The following is a 16,772-nucleotide window of genomic DNA, read 5'->3' as shown; positions in this document are numbered from 1 at the left end:
ATACCAGAATTCTTTTTTTCAGATTTCTAGAGTCAAAGAGAGGTGAGAGCAGGTAGTGCCAGAAAAAGATGCTAGAGAGACAGTATTGGGGAACAAGGAAATGGCGAATGAACTGAAGAAGTATTTTGCAAGTCTTCACTGTGGGAGTCTGGGGAAGTCAGATGTTCAAGAGTATCAAGGGACAGAAATGAGTTTAGTTGCCGAAAGTGCTGGGGAGATGTTACTTGGGAAAATAGAAGGTCTGGAGGTAAATCAGTCACCTCAACCAAATGGATTATGTACCAGGGTTCTGAAAGAAGTGGCTGAAAAGAGTGTGGAGACATGAGTAATGATCTTTCAAGAATCAATGGATTCCGCCATGGTTCCGAATAACTGTAAAACTGAAAATGTCACTCCACTCTTCAAACAGGGAGGAAGGCAGAAGAAAGGAAATTATAGGCCAATTAGTCTGACCTCAGTGGTTGGGAATGATGTTGAGTCAATTGTTAAAGATGTGGCTTTGGGGTACTTGGAGGCACCTGACAAAATATGCCATGGTCAGGATGTTTTCCTTACAAAAAAATCTTGATTGACAAATCGGTTGGAATTCTTTGAGGAAATATCAAGCAGGATAGACAAAGGAGAATCAGTGGATGTTGTGTACTTGGATTTTCAGAAGCCCTTTGGCAAGTTGCACACATGAAGCTGCTAAACAACTTAAGAGCCCATGGGATTACAGAAAAGATACTAGCCTGGATAGAGTATTGGCTGATAGGCAGAATGCAAAGAGTGGGAATAAAGGGAGCCTTTTCGGGTTGGATGCTGGTGACTATTGGTGTTCCACAGGAGTCTGTGTTAGGACCTATTCTTTTTACATTATATATCAATGATCTGGCTGACAGAATTGAATACCTTGTGGCCAAGTTTGCAGTTGATATGAAGAAAGGTGGAGGGGCAGGTAGTGTCGAGGAAGTGAAGGGGCTCCAGAAGGATTTAGATTAGGAGAACGTACATAGAGTGGCAGATGGAATGCAGTGTCAGGAAGTGTATGGCCATGCACTTTGGTAGGAGAAATAAAAGTGTAGACTGTTTTCTGAATGGGGGGAAGATTCTAAAATCTGAGGTGCAAAGGGACCTTGACGTCCGCATGCAGGAGTTCGTAAATGTTAATTTGTAGGTTGAGACGGTGGTGAGGAAAGGAAATGCAATGTTAGCATTCATTTTGAGAGGACTAGAATATAATGTTGAGGCTTTATAAGGCTCTGGTCAGGCCACATTTGGAGTATTGTGAGCAGTTTTGGGCCCCTGATCTAAGAAAAGATGTGCCAACATTGGAGAGAGTTCAAAGAAGATTCACAAAAATGATTCCAGGACTCAAAGGCTTATTATATGAGGAGAGTTTGATAGCACTGGGCCTGCATTTACTAGAATTCAGAAGAATTAAGGGGGATCTCATTGAAACCTATTTTTTGTGGAATGGACCTGATAGGGTGGATGTGGTGAGGATATGTCCTTTGGTGAGGAAGTCTAGGACCAGAGGGCACAGCCTCAAAATAGAGGGACGTCCGGTTAGAAAAGAGATGAGGAGGAATTTCTTTAGCCATAGGGTGCTAAATTTGCCTAATTCGTTGCCACAAGGTGCTGCGGAGATTAGGTCACTGGATGCATTTAAGAGATTGATAGGTTCTTGATTAGTCAGTGCATGGAAGATTATGGAGAGAAGGCAGGAGAATGGGGTTAAGAGGGAAATGGGCCACCCATGATGAAATCGCAGAATAGACTCGATGGATCGAATAGCCTAATTCTGCACTTGTGCCCTATGGTCTTATGGTGTTATAATTCTCTTTACTCCACAATAGTACTGATACATTTGACTTTAACTTCTCCCTCTCAATTTGCAGGGTGAAGTCTATAATATTCTGATCATTGCCGCCTCAGGGTTCTTTTACTTTGAGCTCCCTAATCAAATCTGACTTAGTACATGACACCCAATCCAGATTTGCCTTTCCCCTAGACGGCTCAACCACAAGATGCTCTAAAAAGCCACCTTGCAGCATTCTACAAATTTTCTCTCGGGATCCAGCACCAACCTGATTTTCTCAAATGACCCGCATATTGAAATCCCACATGACTATTGCAACTTTGCCTTTTTGAAACGTGCTTCTATCTTCTATTGTAATTTGTTGCCCAACTCCTGGCTACTGTTCTTTACCCTTGTAGTTTCTTAACTCTAACCGCAAGGATTCTACACCTTCAAGCCCAGCCTTCTCAGGAAGTAGTCTTTGTATACCCTCCTCATGGGATCCTTCAGGTGCTCCATTTTCCTGCCACAGTCCCAAGACATACTGGGTAAGTTAATTGGTTATTTATAAGCTGTCCCGTAATTAGGTTAGGTTTAAATCAGGGTTGTCAGGGGGTTCTGGGTCACACGGCTCGAATGGCTAGAAGGGCAAACTCCGTTATGTAAATAAAAATGAAACCCAAATGCATTCACATCAGAATCAGATTTATTATCACTGGCATGCATCGTTAAATTTGTTGTTTTAAAAACTATAAGTTAAAATTTTATATATAGAAGTTGAGAGTTAAAGGAGAAAAGTTTAGGGATAACATGAGGGGGAACTTCTTTACTCAGAGAGTGGTAGCTGTGTGGAACGAGCTTCCAGCAGAAGTGGTTGAGGCAGGTTCGATGTTGTCGTTTATAGTTAAATTGGACAGCTATATGGACATGAAAGGAACGGAGGGTTATGGGCTGAGTGCAGGTCGATGGGACTAGGTGAGAGTAAGAGTTCAGCACGGATTAGAAGGGCCGAGTTGCCCTGTTTCCATGCTGTAACTGTTATATGGTTATATGATTATATATAAACATAGAACATAGACATAGAAAATAGGTGCAGGAGTAGACCATTTGGCCCTTCGAGCCTGCACCGCCATTTATTATGATCATGGCTGATCATTCAACTAAGAACCCTGCACCAGCCTTCCCTCCATACCCTCTGATCCCCCTAGCCACACGGCCATATCTAAATCCCTCTTAAATATAGCCAATGAACTGGCCTCAACTGTTTCCTGTGGCAGAGAATTCCACAGGTTCACCACTCTCTGTGTGAAGAAGTTTTCCTAATCTCAGTCCTAAAAGGCTTCACCTTTATCCTCAAACCACGACCCCTCGTTCTGGACTTCCCCAACATCGGGAACAATCTTCCTACATCTAGCCTGTCCAATCCCTTTAGGATTTTATATGTTTCAATCAGATCCCCCTTCAATCTTCTAAATTCCAACGAGTACAAGCCCAGTTCATCCAGTCTTTCTTCATATGAAAGCCCTGCCATCCCAGGAATCAATCTGGTGAACCTTCTTTGTACTCCCTCTATGGCAAGGATGTCTTTCCTCAGATTAGGGGACCAAAACTGCACACAATACTCCAGGTGTGGTCTCACCAAGGCCTTGTACAACTGCAGTAGTACCTCCCTGCTCCTGTACTCGAATCCTCTCGCTATAAATGCCAGCATACCATTCGCCTTTTTCACCGCCTGCTGTACCTGCATGCCCACTTTCAATGACTGGTGTATATTGACACCCAGGTCTCGTTGCACCTCCCCTTTTCCAAATCGGCCACCATTCAGATAATAATCTGTTTTCCTATTTTTGCCACCAAAGTGGATAACTTCACATTTATCCACATTAAATTGCATCTGCCATGAATTTGCCCACTCACCCAACCTATCCAAGTCACCCTGCATCCTCTTAGCATCCTCCTCACAGCTAACACTGCCACCCAGCTTCGTGTCATCCGCAAACTTGGAGATGCTACATTTAATTCCCTCATCCAAGTCATTAATATATATTGTAAACAACTGGGGTCCCAGCACTGAGCCTTGCGGTACCCCACTAGTCACTGTCTGCCATTCTGAAAAGGTCCCGTTTATTAACACTCTTTGCTTCCTGTCTGCTAACCAATTCTCTATCCACATCAAACACCATGTGCTTTAAGTTTGCACACTAATCTCCTGTGTGGGACCTTGTCAAAAGCCTTTTGAAAATCCAAATATACCACATCCACTGGTTCTCCCCTATCCACTCTACTAGTTACATCCTCAAAAAATTCTATGAGATTCGTCAGACATGATTTTCCTTTCACAAATCCATGCTGACTTTGTCCGATGATTTCACCGCTTTCCAAATGTGCTGTTATCACATCTTTGATAACTGACTCCAGCAGTTTCCCCACCACCGACGTTAGGCTAACCGGTCTATAATTCCCCGGTTTCTCGCTCCCTCCTTTTTTAAAAAGTGGGGTTACATTAGCCACCCTCCAATCCTCAGGAACTAGTCCAGAATCTAAAGAGTTTTGAAAAATTATCACTAATGCATCCACTATTTCTTGGGCTACTTCCTTAAGCACCCTGGGATGCAGACCATCTGGCCCTGGGGATTTATCTGCCTTCAATCCCTTCAATTTACCTAACACCACTTCCCTACTAACATGTATTTCGCTCAGTTCCTCCATCTCACTGGACCCTCTGTCCCCTACTATTTCTGGAAGATTATTTATGTCCTCCTTAGTGAAGACAGAACCAAAGTAATTATTCAATTGGTCTGCCATGTCCTTGCTCCCCATAATCAATTCACTTGTTTCTGTCTGTAGGGGACCTACATTTGTCTTTACCAGTCTTTTCCTTTTTACATATCTACAAAAGATTTTACAGTCAGTTTTTATGTTCCCTGCCAGTTTTCTCTCATAATCTTTTTTCCCCTTCCTAATTAAGCCCTTTGTCCTCCTCTGCTGAACTCTGAATTTCTCCCAGTCCTCAGGTGAGCCACTTTTTCTGGCTAATTTGTATGCTTCTTCTTTGGAATTGAAACTATCCCTAATTTCTCTTGTCAGCCACGGGTGCACTACCTTCCTTAATTTATTCTTTTGCCAAACTGGGATGAATAATTGTTGTAGTTCATCCATGCAATCTTTAAATGCTTGCCATTGCATATCCACCGTCAATCCTTTAAGTGTCATTTGCCAGTCTATCTTGGCTAATTCACGTCTCATACCTTCAAAGTTACCCCTCTTTAAGTTCAGAACCTTTGTTTCTGAATTAACTATGTCACTCTCCATCTTAATGAAGAATTCCACCATATTATGGTCACTCTTACCCAAGGGGCCTCTCACGACAAGATTGCTAATTAACCCTTCCTCATTGCTCAAAACCCAGTCTAGAATAGCCTGCTCTCTAGTTGGTTCCTCAACATGTTGGTTCAAAAAACCATCCCACATACATTCCAAGAAATCCTCTTCCTCAGCACCTTTACCAATTTGGTTCACCCAATCTACATATAGATTGAAGTCACCCATTATAACTGTTGTTCCTTTATTGCACACATGTCTAATTTCCTGTTTAATACCATCTCCGACCTCACTACTACTGTTAGGTGGCCTGTACACAACTCCCACCAGCGTCTTCTGCCCCTTAGTGTTACGCAGCTCTACCCATATCGATTCCACATCTTCCCGGCTTATGTCCTTCCTTTCTATTGCGTTAATCTCCCCTTTAACCAGCAACGCCACCCCACCACCTTTTCTTTCATGTCTATCCCTCCTGAATATTGAATATCCCTGAACGTTGAGCTCCCATCCTTGGTCACCCTGGAGCCATGCCAAATTAGTAGTGCAAATACAAAACTAAAAAAGTAGTGCAAAAGGAGAGAAAAGAAAATAGTGAAGTAGTGTTCATGGTTTCATTGTCCTTTCAGAGATCTGATGGTAGTAGAGAAAAAGTTGTTACTGAAATGTTGAGTGTGTGTCTTCAGGCTCCTGTACCTCCTCCTTGATGGTGGCAATGAGAAGAGGGCATGTCCTGGGTGATGGGGGTCCTTAATGATGAATGCCAAACATTGCAGATTGTTTTGCAGGTAGATTAAGCAGATAAATGGGGATCTGATGACTCAGTCATACTCATATCTGTAATGTGTCAATCTGGCAAGTCTCCAATTCAGCTTAGTGAGTTATTTCACATGCATATTGAGCTTCCCACAACCACTCCATGCCAAACAAGTGTGATTTGAACACAGTCTGCTGGAGGAACTCAGCAAAATAAGCAGAATCAGTGCGAGGGAAGGATTTGTCAATATTTTGCATCAAAACCCTGCATTCTGCTGAAATGTGTGGGCATAAGACCATAACACCATCAGATGTAGGGACAGAATTTGGCCATTTGACCCATCAAGACTGCTCCACCATTCCACAATGGCTGATTTATTAACCCTCTCAACCCTATTCTCCTGTCTTCTTCCCGTAACCTTTGACAGTCTTACTAATCAAGAACCTATCAACATCAGCTTTAATCATACCCAACAAGTTAGCCTCCGCAGCCACAGATTCAACACACTCTGTCTGAAGAAATTCCTGCTCATCCCTCTTCTAAAGGGATGTCCTTCCATTCTGAGGCTGTGCCCTCTGGTCCTCGACTTCCCCACTACGGGAAACATCCTCTCCATATCTACCCTATCTAGGCCCTTTCAATGTGTGTGGCAACACTTGCGGACTGCACCAAGCATATGTTGGTTATTGACACAAATGACGTTTTGCACTGTATGTGTAAATGTACATGTGACAAAATGCATCTAAATCTGAATCTTCTCGGGCCAGATGCAGGATTTCACCCAAAACATTAACAGATTCTTTCCTTACAGTGAATGCTGCTCGTTAGCCTGAGTTCCTCTTGCAGTCTCTGTCCTGCTGCAGATACCAGCATCTGCACCCACTTGTGTCTTGGTTATTATTTAAATGTACCATGTAACAGCTTCATGGATAATTTACCCTCTGTGGATCATGATGTGTCTTTGACTGAATTATAAAGTATAGAACATGGAACATTAAAGCAGAGTACAGGCCCTTCGGCCCACAATGTTGTGGTGCCCCTTTAACCTTCTCCGAGATCAATCTATCCCTTCCTTCCAACATAGCTGTCCATTTTTCTTTCATCCACATGCCTGTCTAAGAGCCTCTTAAATTTCACTTAAGTATCTATGGATTTGTCTCTACCACCAGCCCTGGCAAGGCACTCCACATGCTCACAACTCTTTGTGTGAAAAAACTTACCTCTGACCCCTTTATGTTACCCCTTTATATTCTCCTCCAATTACTTTAAAATTGTTCCCTATGGTACTAGCCATTTCTACCCTGTGAAAATGTCGATCTAAGATTCTATGCCTTTATTTGTAGAACAATTTCAAAAGTAGATGTATGGTTGAATTATTTAGGAAGTGCCATTGCAGTGAGATTCCAGTTGCATAAATTCATTCAATGTTTTGGTGAATAAATCATTTATTGTCATTTACTTTACAGCTACTTATTTAGTAATCATTTATTAGTAAGTTGTGGGCATGCTATTTTGGTGTTGGGAGCTTGGTGACACTTGCAGGCTGCCCCCAGTACATCCCAGACTGTGCTGGCCTTTGACACAAAACAACGGACTTCACTGTATGTTTTGGTGTTTTGGTGCATATGTCAGAAATAAAGCTAACCTTTTACCTTAAATCATTCCACCAGGATGTGTTTTCCAATTGCTCCCGCTCGTGTGAACCTGGGGAAAGGAAGAATGCGTACTCCTTACATACTTGCTGTTATGACTGTGTGCCTTGTGCTGAGGGATACCATTCTGCAGGCTGGGGTAAGCATTCACAATCATTATCAGAATCAGGAGCAGGTTTAATATCACTGACATACAATATGTCATGGAATGTGTTTAGTGGCAGCAGTACAGAGCAAAATATAAAAAATATAAATTACAATATGATATCTATATATCTTATTGTAAGAGACATATATATATGCATATGTGTGTATGTGTAGATTATATATTTTGTAGCCTGGGGAAAAGTACACACTCAAGACAACAAAGACTTTTTCGGGTTTTAATTCCTTCATCAGTTTTCAATGTTTAAGTGCCAGAAGAGGGTCACGAAGCAAAACGAACAAATTTACAACCAGTTCTTGCTGTTACAATCTCAGTTTAACTGTCGATCCACACCCTGGTCTATGGACAGAATTGCGTGTGCAATGTAAAAAACACCAGAACTAATAAGGTACTAATACGGTAGTGGCAATCTTGCATGGTGAGGAACTTGGTATAAGCCACGCTGCCCAGCATTGATTTCTTCACTCGTGGAAATCTTTCCTCACCATGCACAGCACAGTCTGGGAGGAACTCAATTCCAACGCCCTACCACGTCTTCAGCAGAAAGCAAAATGGTCTCCCCACTATACCGCACATGCATAATGACATCACCGTCTCCCTTAAAGGCACAGACAACTATTCTAGCATTACCCAAATGGATGCCTAAGTACACTTTGAACAATACTGAATAAGATCCAACGGTCACCCAGTTACATATATAAATTAAATTAATAGTGCAAATAGAGAGCAAAAATAGATGCTTTGATTCCATGTCCATTCAGAAATCTGATGTTGGAGAGGAAGAAACTGTTCCTGAAACTTTGTGTGTGTGTCTTCAGGCCCCTGTACCTCCTCCTTGATTGTATCAATGAGAAGAGGGCACGTTCTGGGCAATGAGGGTCCTTAATGATGGATGCTGCCTTTCTGAGGCATCTCCTTTTGAAGGTATCCTTGGTGTTTGGAAGGCTAGTGCCCATGGTGGAGCTGGTTAAAGTCGTTAATTCCTGCAGCTTTTTCTGATCCTGTGCAGTGGCCCCTCCGTACTTGTTGGTGATGAAACCAGTTAGAATGCTTTCTGCAGTAAATCTGTAGAAAATTGCTGGAGTCTTTGGTGACATGTCAAATCTCCTCAAACTCCCAGTGTAACCACCGTCTTGCCTCCTTTGTAATTGCATTTAACATGTATTTGAACATTAATTAGTACAGCACAGCATTATGGGCCAAAGGGCCTGTTATGGTACTTCTCTGTTCTATGCCATGTTTGTAAATCTGGAGCCTAACAGGGACATTTTTATTTCACCACAGACATGAACGACTGTTTAAAATGCCTGGATGGACAATGGTCTGAAGCTGGAAGTTCTAAGTGCAATAACAAGACCATTGAATTCTTCAACTGGGATGATGGGTTTGCAATTGTCCTTGTAGTGTTTGCTGCTTTGGGGATTGTGTTAATAATTGTAATTTTAATAGTATTTGCACGGAATTTGAACACACCGGCGGTAAAGAGTTCTGGAGGCTATTTCTGTTTTGTCATTCTCTTCTCGCTGTTCCTTTGTTTTGTAAGCACTGGATTTTTTATTGGCAAGCCATCAGATTTGCACTGTAAGATCAGACAACCACTCTTTGGAATAAGCTTTACTATCTGCGTCTCTTGGATCCTGATCAAATCCTTCAGGATCATCCTGGCATTTAATTTTGATCCCATCATTCATCATCAGATGAAAAAAATGTATAAGCCTTTAGTAATCCTAGTAACTTGTACTCTAATACAAGTCATTATTTGTACAGTTTGGTTGTTAGTGAAAGGGCCCTATTTTACAATAAATCATAATATACCTAAAATCATCTTGCAAAAATGTGATGAAGGCTCCAATGTGGCGTTTGGTGTTATGTTGGGTTATATAGCCCTTCTTGCATTTCTTTGCTTTCTGACTGCTTTTATGGGGAGAAAGCTCCCAGACATTTATAACGAGGCTCGGTTCATCACGTTCAGCATGCTTATCTACCTAATTGTATGGATCTCTTTTGTTCCCGTGCACGTCAACACCGACGACAAGTATCTCCCAGCCGTGGAAGTGGTTGCAATCTTAGCTTCAAACTACGGCATCTTGTGCTGCCACTTCTTCCCCAAGTGCTACTTCATCTGTTTCAAGAAAGACCAAAACACTCCGGAAAACTACAGGAAAAACCTGCGGGAGCACAACGAGCAGAAGCGTCAGGGCGGCCCTGCACAAAATACGGCTGTAACCCAATCCTTTTGGTCTGCGCCAGAATCTCCACCGCCTGTGCATAGCCAGGTCTTTCAGATTTCTGCAACTATAGAAAACAAGATGTGAACTTATTTCCGACCTTGAGCATGGGTGGGAGGGCCACCCACTCTCAATGAAGATGAGGCTCTGCCTTTATTAAGGTTTTGATTTAAACCGTAAGACGTAGGAGCAGAATTAAGCCGTTTGGCCGATGGGGTCTGCTCTGTCATTCCATCATGACTGTTTTCTTATCCCTCTTAACCCCATTCTCCTGTCTTCTTCCAGTAGCCCTAATCAAGAAGCTGTCCACCTCCACTTTAAATTTACCCAGTGACTTGGCTTTCACAGCCACCTGCGTCAATGAATTCCACAGCTTCGTGACCCTCTGGCTAAAGAAGTTCCTCTTCATCTCTGTTCTAAAGGGACGTCCTTCTATTCTGAGGCTGTGCCCTCTTGTCTGACACTCCTCCATGATAGGAAAAATCTTCCCTACATCCTCTCTATCTGGGCCTTTCAATATTCGACAGATTTCAACCAGATCTGCCCTCATTCTTCCAAACTCCAGAAAGTACAGGCCCACAGCTATAAAATGCATTAACACTTTAATTTAAACCCTGCAGCAACTGTAAATTAATGTACTTACTACGCTCTAAAATGAGTAATAGCAAATTCAGGGACATGAGGCTCAAATCCACTCTTATGGTCACATAACACAGCTCCCCATGACATCATTATAGAGGATCCCAGTTGGACAAAATTCAGACAATGGCCAGTAACTTGAAATTATTGAAATGGCTTTACTTATCATCCCCATTTGATAAAATTGCATGAAGTATGGACATTTAAACAAGTTCACTAAAGCCTTGCTGTTAAATTATGTATATTGTCTCCTTTCAAAATAGTTTTCAGTGAGACCATCCATGAGAACCATCTCAGATTGACTTGATGCTGCAGTTTGAGAATGATAGTTGGAATTCATACACACAGCTGATTCTGCAGATGCTAGAAATCCAGAGCAGTAGGTCAGCCAACATTTATGGAGGGAAATATACAGTCGACTTTTTGGGCTGAGCCTCAGAACATCGATAGCTTATTCCTCTCTACAGATGCTGCCTGACCTGTTGAATTCCTATAGCATTCTGTGTGTGTTGTGATAGAAGTAACCCTTCTCAAAATTCACAAGACACATAATTACCAGGTCAAAAGGTAGAAAAATAATGAATAGGAAAATGGTTATTACTCAGAATAACAGAAGGTATACCAATTCCCATCTTCAGAATCCATCAAATCAGTTGCTCAATGTTCTTTCTAAATAGCGGAATTGAAACTGTACAGAATATCAACATTTTCACTTGCTCCTGATGGTCAGGAAGCCCAGAAATGAACTCTTAATGTGGTGATCAGGTAGAAAAAAATGCCAGAAATGCAGCTTTCTGTGCATTATCAAATTCCCTTGCCCTAATTAACAATATGTCACAAAAATTAAAATACAGCCAATAAACTTCTTTGCATTCATACCATAACATTTGCTGTTGTAATAAAAATGGGATGTGATTGCTATACCTTCCATTCCTATATTTCAAGTACTTTCTGGGAATATATTGAGAAAGCCTTGGTTGTTGGAAATTCAGCAGCAGAGTCTGAAGTTTCCTCACAATCAGTGTACAGAAAAATAAAACTTGACAATGGAGGATTTTCTTACTACTGTACAATATGTTCTTTACACATGTAGCCCGGTTATGTTAGAGAATTGCTTATTAAGTTAGTTCAATTAATATTGCTTTTGTTAATACTGTTTAGCATTTCTTCTTTGCAGTTCAAATAAGTTTCCTGGATGTACCTGAAAGAGGTAGATTGTTCTATGCAGAAAGAGTAGAAAGGCTAAGTTGGAGTATATGCTGGAGTTTAGAGGAGTGAGGGGTCACTTCATCCTGAGGGGAAGTGGTGAGGATGTTTTCTCTTCCAAGAGAATCTAAAACAGGGGTCACTGATTAAAAGCAATGAAACATCCATAAATGACCAAGACAGGGCAATTTTTTTTCCTCCTAAAGTGTCACGAGCCATTGGGACTTTCTTCTTCAAATGATGAAGGAAGAGTCAACTTTGAAAACCTTTAATGCAGAGGTTACTTAGATATTTTGGAATGAAAGGTTAAGTTTTCAGAGAATCAGAATCAGGTTTAATATCACTGGCATATGTCGTAAAATTTGTTGTTTTGCGGCAGCAGTACATCGCAATACATGGTCATAAAAGCTATAAATTAAAATAAAATAAATATATAAAGTTAAATTCCATAAGTAGTGCAAAAAGACAGCAAAGAAAAGAAAATAAATATGAGGTAGTGTATATGGCTTCATTGTCTAATGAAGTCTAATGGCAGAGGGGAAGAAGCAGTTCCTAAAAAGTTGAGTAATCTTTATAGAATCTTATATATTCTTTAAGAGTTATGCAATAATTGTTACCAAACATATATAGAAGCCAAATTAGAATCTTTCTTTTTTTTAAGCTAACACCAATCCATGTTAGCATTTTCAACAAGAGTTCTAGAGCAACTATGTGCGGGAACCCCACATATCATTAAATCCAGTGTAACAGCAAATCCCACCAGATCAGAATACATTTCCCATCCTAGTAAAATGGCTTAGTTTGAGTTTCCATCAAGTGACAGTGAATGAAAAAGCTCAGTATGTTGTAGAGCATGTTTGACATTGCGGCTACCAATGTTCCCTTGGCTCCAATATGAATATGGAAACTCTTTGGTCTGCGCAGTAATTTATATATAATTGACTCACTATGTGATTGTGATGAGTTATATACATTTACTTTAGCTTCTTTGTGAGATGAATTTCGTCTGGAATATCTAGTGCAATGAGGTTCTCATGTTGAGAAAAATAATGTTGTATTTATGAATTGCATATGCTGTAGTGGAAGCGTCTCCCTTTTTTCTTTTTTTCTTTTGTATATTGTTTCTTTAAATTCCCTTTGCCCCAGTGTCTGCTGGAACAGTGCAACTTCTGCTTCCAAAGTTTCATAATTGCAATCTCGTGCGATCGTGTTCTTTGTTCATGAGTGTCTTGTCGCTCGTTTTCCCCTTTGGTGGATGTATCTGGACTCCAGAATCAGAATCAGGTTTCATATCACTGGCATATGTCATTAAGATTTATTGTTTTGCTGCAGCTGTACATTGCAGTACCTATCAATAAAAATACTATGAATTACTGTAAGAAATATATATACTGTATACATTAAATAAATTCATTAGTGCAAAAGGAGAGCAAAAATCTAGTGATGTCATCTGTTTGTACATGGGTTCATTTTCCATTCATAAATCCATACGATATTTCCGATAAAGATAAATCAGTCTATTGAATAACGTTAATTATTGGCCAAATATTCTGAAATCTTGTCACGATGATGTGTCTTCCATGTGTTCTTGCAATCGGTCTCTATTTAATATCGTACCTTTACAGGATCAGGGCAATGGGAAACAATATTTATCTGCTTCTTTCCTCTTAAAAATGTGACTAGTTCTAAAAGGTAACTAGAGGATTAGTCATTGTAACAAATACGTCTGTAAAACCATAAGGCATAGGAGCAGAATTAAGCCATTCAGCTCATCAAGTCTCCTCCGCCATTCACTCTTGGCTGATTTACTGTCCCTCACAATCCCATTCTCCTGCCTTCTCCCTGTAATCTTTGACGCCCTGACTAATCAAGAACCTATCAGCCTCTGCTTTATAAGTATACTCAATGACTTGGCCTCTACAACCGTCTGTGGCAACAAATTCCACAGATTCACCACACTCTGGCTAAAGTAACCACGTATTTGAATGGCATTTTGAGACTGGAGAGAGTTATCACAAGTCCAGGTTGATTCTGTGTAAACATTCCCTGCCAGACAGCTGCATCATAACTGATGAAATTCTGATTAAGCATCTCCAATCTGAAACTTTAACTCTGTTTCTCTTCCCATGTGGTTGCTGTCTGACCTCCAGAAGGGAGGGAGGCAGAATAAAGGAAATTATAGGCTTGCTAGCCTGACCTCTGTGGTTGGGAAGATGGTGGAGTAGACTGGGAAGGATGAGATTTGGGATACTTGGAGGCACTAGATAAAATAGGCTAAAGGCAACATAGTTTTCTTCATGAAAAACCTTGCCTGACAAATTTGTTGAAATTATTTGAAGAAGTAACAAGCAGGACTGACAAAGGAGAATCGGTGGATGTCGTGTACTTGGATTTTCAAAAATCCTTTGACAAGGTGCCACATGTAGGGTTGCTTAACAAGATGGTATTACAGGAAAGGGGATAGAGTATTAGTTAATTCGCAGGAGGCGAAGAGTGGGAACGAAAGGAGCTTTTTCTGATTGGCTGCTGGTGACTGGTTGTGTTCCGCAGGGGTCAGTAGTGGGACCGCTTCTTTTCATGTTGTATGTCAATGATTTGGATGACAGAATTGATGACTTCGTTGCAGATGATATGAAGATAGTGGAGGGGTACGTAGTTTTGAGGAAGCAAGGAGGCTGCAGATAGACTTCGACAGATTAGGAGCCGTAAACACAAAATAATCTGCAGATGCTGGGAATGGTTAAAGCAACACTCACAACACGCTGGAGGAACTCAGCAGGCCGGGCAGCATCCGTGGAAAAGATCGGTCGACGCTTCGGGCCGGAACCCTTCGTCAGGACAGATTAGGAGAATGGGCAAAGCAGTGGCAGATAGAATACAGTGTTGGGAAGTGAATGGCCATGCATTTTGGTAGAAGGAATAAAGGTAACTTGCAGGTTGAGTTGATGGTGTGGAAGGCAAATGCAAGGCTAGCATTCACTTCAATAGGACTAAAACAATAATTCTCAGGCTTTATAAGTTTCCGTTGAGGCCTCACTTGGAATATTGTGAGCAGTTTTGGGCCTCTTATCTAAGAAAGGAAGTGGTGAGGGAGGGTTCAAAGGGGGTTCACAAAAATGATTTGGGGATTTGAAGTCTCCGATAGCTCTAGATGGCTCTGGGCCAGTACTTGCTGGAATTTAGAAGAATGAGGAGGGATCTCATTGAACCTATCAAATGTTGAAAGGTCTAGACAGAGTGAATGTGGAGTGGATGTTTCCTATGGTGGGGGTGTTTAGGACCAGAGGACACAACCTCAGAAAAGAGGGATGTCCATTTAGAACGGAGATGAGGAGGAATATCTTTAGCCAGAGTTTGGTGAATCTATGGAATTCATTCCCACAGACCACTGTGGAGGCCAAGTCATTGGGTATATTTAAGGCGGAGGTTGATAGATTCTTCGCACGTCAGAGTGAAAGGTTACGACAGATAGCAGGAAGATGGGGTTGAGAGGAAAATAGATCAGCAATGATCAAATGGCAGAGCTGACTCGATGGGCTGAATGGCTTAATTCTGCTTCAATGTCTTTCTTATGGATTATGGTCTTATGACCTGCAGTTTTTTTCCCCCCCATTTTCTGTGCTTGTTCCAGCATACTACTCTCTCTCTCTTGATTTTCAGTAATCACAAAGCATTTTTAAAGTGATTGTCTCTGAATTCATTCACTTTAGCATTTGTCAGATTCTATTTTAGTATCGGTGTTAATATTATAACTGCACTGTTGCTGTACTGTTTAGTAAATCTTGGACAACCTCATGTTCAAGTTCTGTTTATTGTCACTCAGCCAGCATGTATACTGCCATACGAAGCAACATTCCTCCAGACCAAGTAGCAGGACACAGTACAAATAACTCACGTACATAACATGAGGTTTACTCATCTCTACTCTGAGCTGAGGGTGTGACCTGTAACAAACAGGCTCCTGGAACGTCTGCACTGATGAACTGGCTTCATAGCTGTAGACTCACATTCTGAATGCTTTTAGTTTACTTTTTATTGCCTGCCCAATTTGTTCTTTTTTCACACATTAGGTGTTTGGCCAACTTTTTTAATGCATTTTATTGGGTTTCTTTGCTTTTGTGGCTGCCTGTAAGAAGATGAATTTCAAGGTTGTACATACTATACCTACTTTGATAATAAATGTATTTTGAACTTTGAACTTAAAGTCATATTACCACATATAAATTAACAAATTTATTAATTTGCCACGGTAGCTCAGCGGTCAGTGCAACGCAATTACAGCTTGGGGCGTCGCACTTCGGAGTTCAGTTCCAACGTTGTCTGTAAGGAATCTGTACGTCCTCCCCGTGGGATGTGTTGGGTTTTCTCCAAGTGCTCCGGTTTCCTTACACAGTCCAAAGATGTACCAGTTGGTAGGTTAATTGGTCATTGCAAATTGTCCCATGGTTAGGCAAGCGCTAAATGGGGGGTTGCTGGGTAGTGCGGCTCGAAGGGCCGGTAGGGGCTATACCCCGCTGTATCTCTAAATAAAATAATAAGACGCATAAACCAAACAAGTAAAAAAGTCAATCATATATTGCTACAGGTGCTTCATACATGATAAGATCTGAATGGTGGCAGGGAGTTCAGTAGTCTTATACCCTGGGGGAAGAAGCAGTTTCCCATCCTAACAGTTCCTGTCCGAATGCTTCCATACCTCCTGTCTGATGGTAGGAGTCAAAGAGGTTGTTGGGCAGATGTGATAGATCCCTGACAATGCTAAGGACCCTGTGTGCACAGGGATCTTGATAACTACCTCCAACGGGAGGAAGAGAGATGCATTGCAATTCCTGCATCCCTTAAAAATCTTTGAAACTTAATATTCACAAGATTACATTTTATCAAAGATCAAATGGCTCATCGATCATTCATCAATACTTGGCGAGTTTTTTTTGCATCAATTTTTCCGAAGGCGAGGTTGCTGACAAAATACGGATAGAGGCAGAAATAGAAGAGCAAGTCGATGGGGTGAAAATTGAAAGATGTG

The 16,772-nt window shown here is 41.2% G+C and overlaps 1 protein-coding gene across 1 annotated transcript; it reads left to right on the top strand.

Moving 5' to 3' along the window:
- The first annotated feature begins 8,959 nt into the window (after positions 1-8,959).
- LOC140210774 (G-protein coupled receptor family C group 6 member A-like) lies at positions 8,960-9,988 on the top strand. The gene has a single exon (XM_072280037.1). The coding sequence runs from the start codon at positions 8,960-8,962 to the stop codon at positions 9,986-9,988; it is 1,029 nt and encodes a 342-aa protein (XP_072136138.1).
- Positions 9,989-16,772: the final 6,784 nt, after the last annotated feature.

This window comes from Mobula birostris, chromosome 2 (genome assembly GCF_030028105.1).
Source record: "Mobula birostris isolate sMobBir1 chromosome 2, sMobBir1.hap1, whole genome shotgun sequence".
In the NCBI taxonomy this organism is placed as follows: domain Eukaryota; kingdom Metazoa; phylum Chordata; class Chondrichthyes; order Myliobatiformes; family Myliobatidae; genus Mobula; species Mobula birostris.
Note: the sequence above shows the minus strand (reverse complement) of the source record. Positions and strands in the feature narration are given on the sequence as shown.

Excerpts from the sequence above, each read along its gene's own strand:
- LOC140210774 (XM_072280037.1), top strand. The coding sequence starts at position 8,960 with ATGAACGACTGTTTAAAATGCCTGGATGGACAATGGTCTGAAGCTGGA.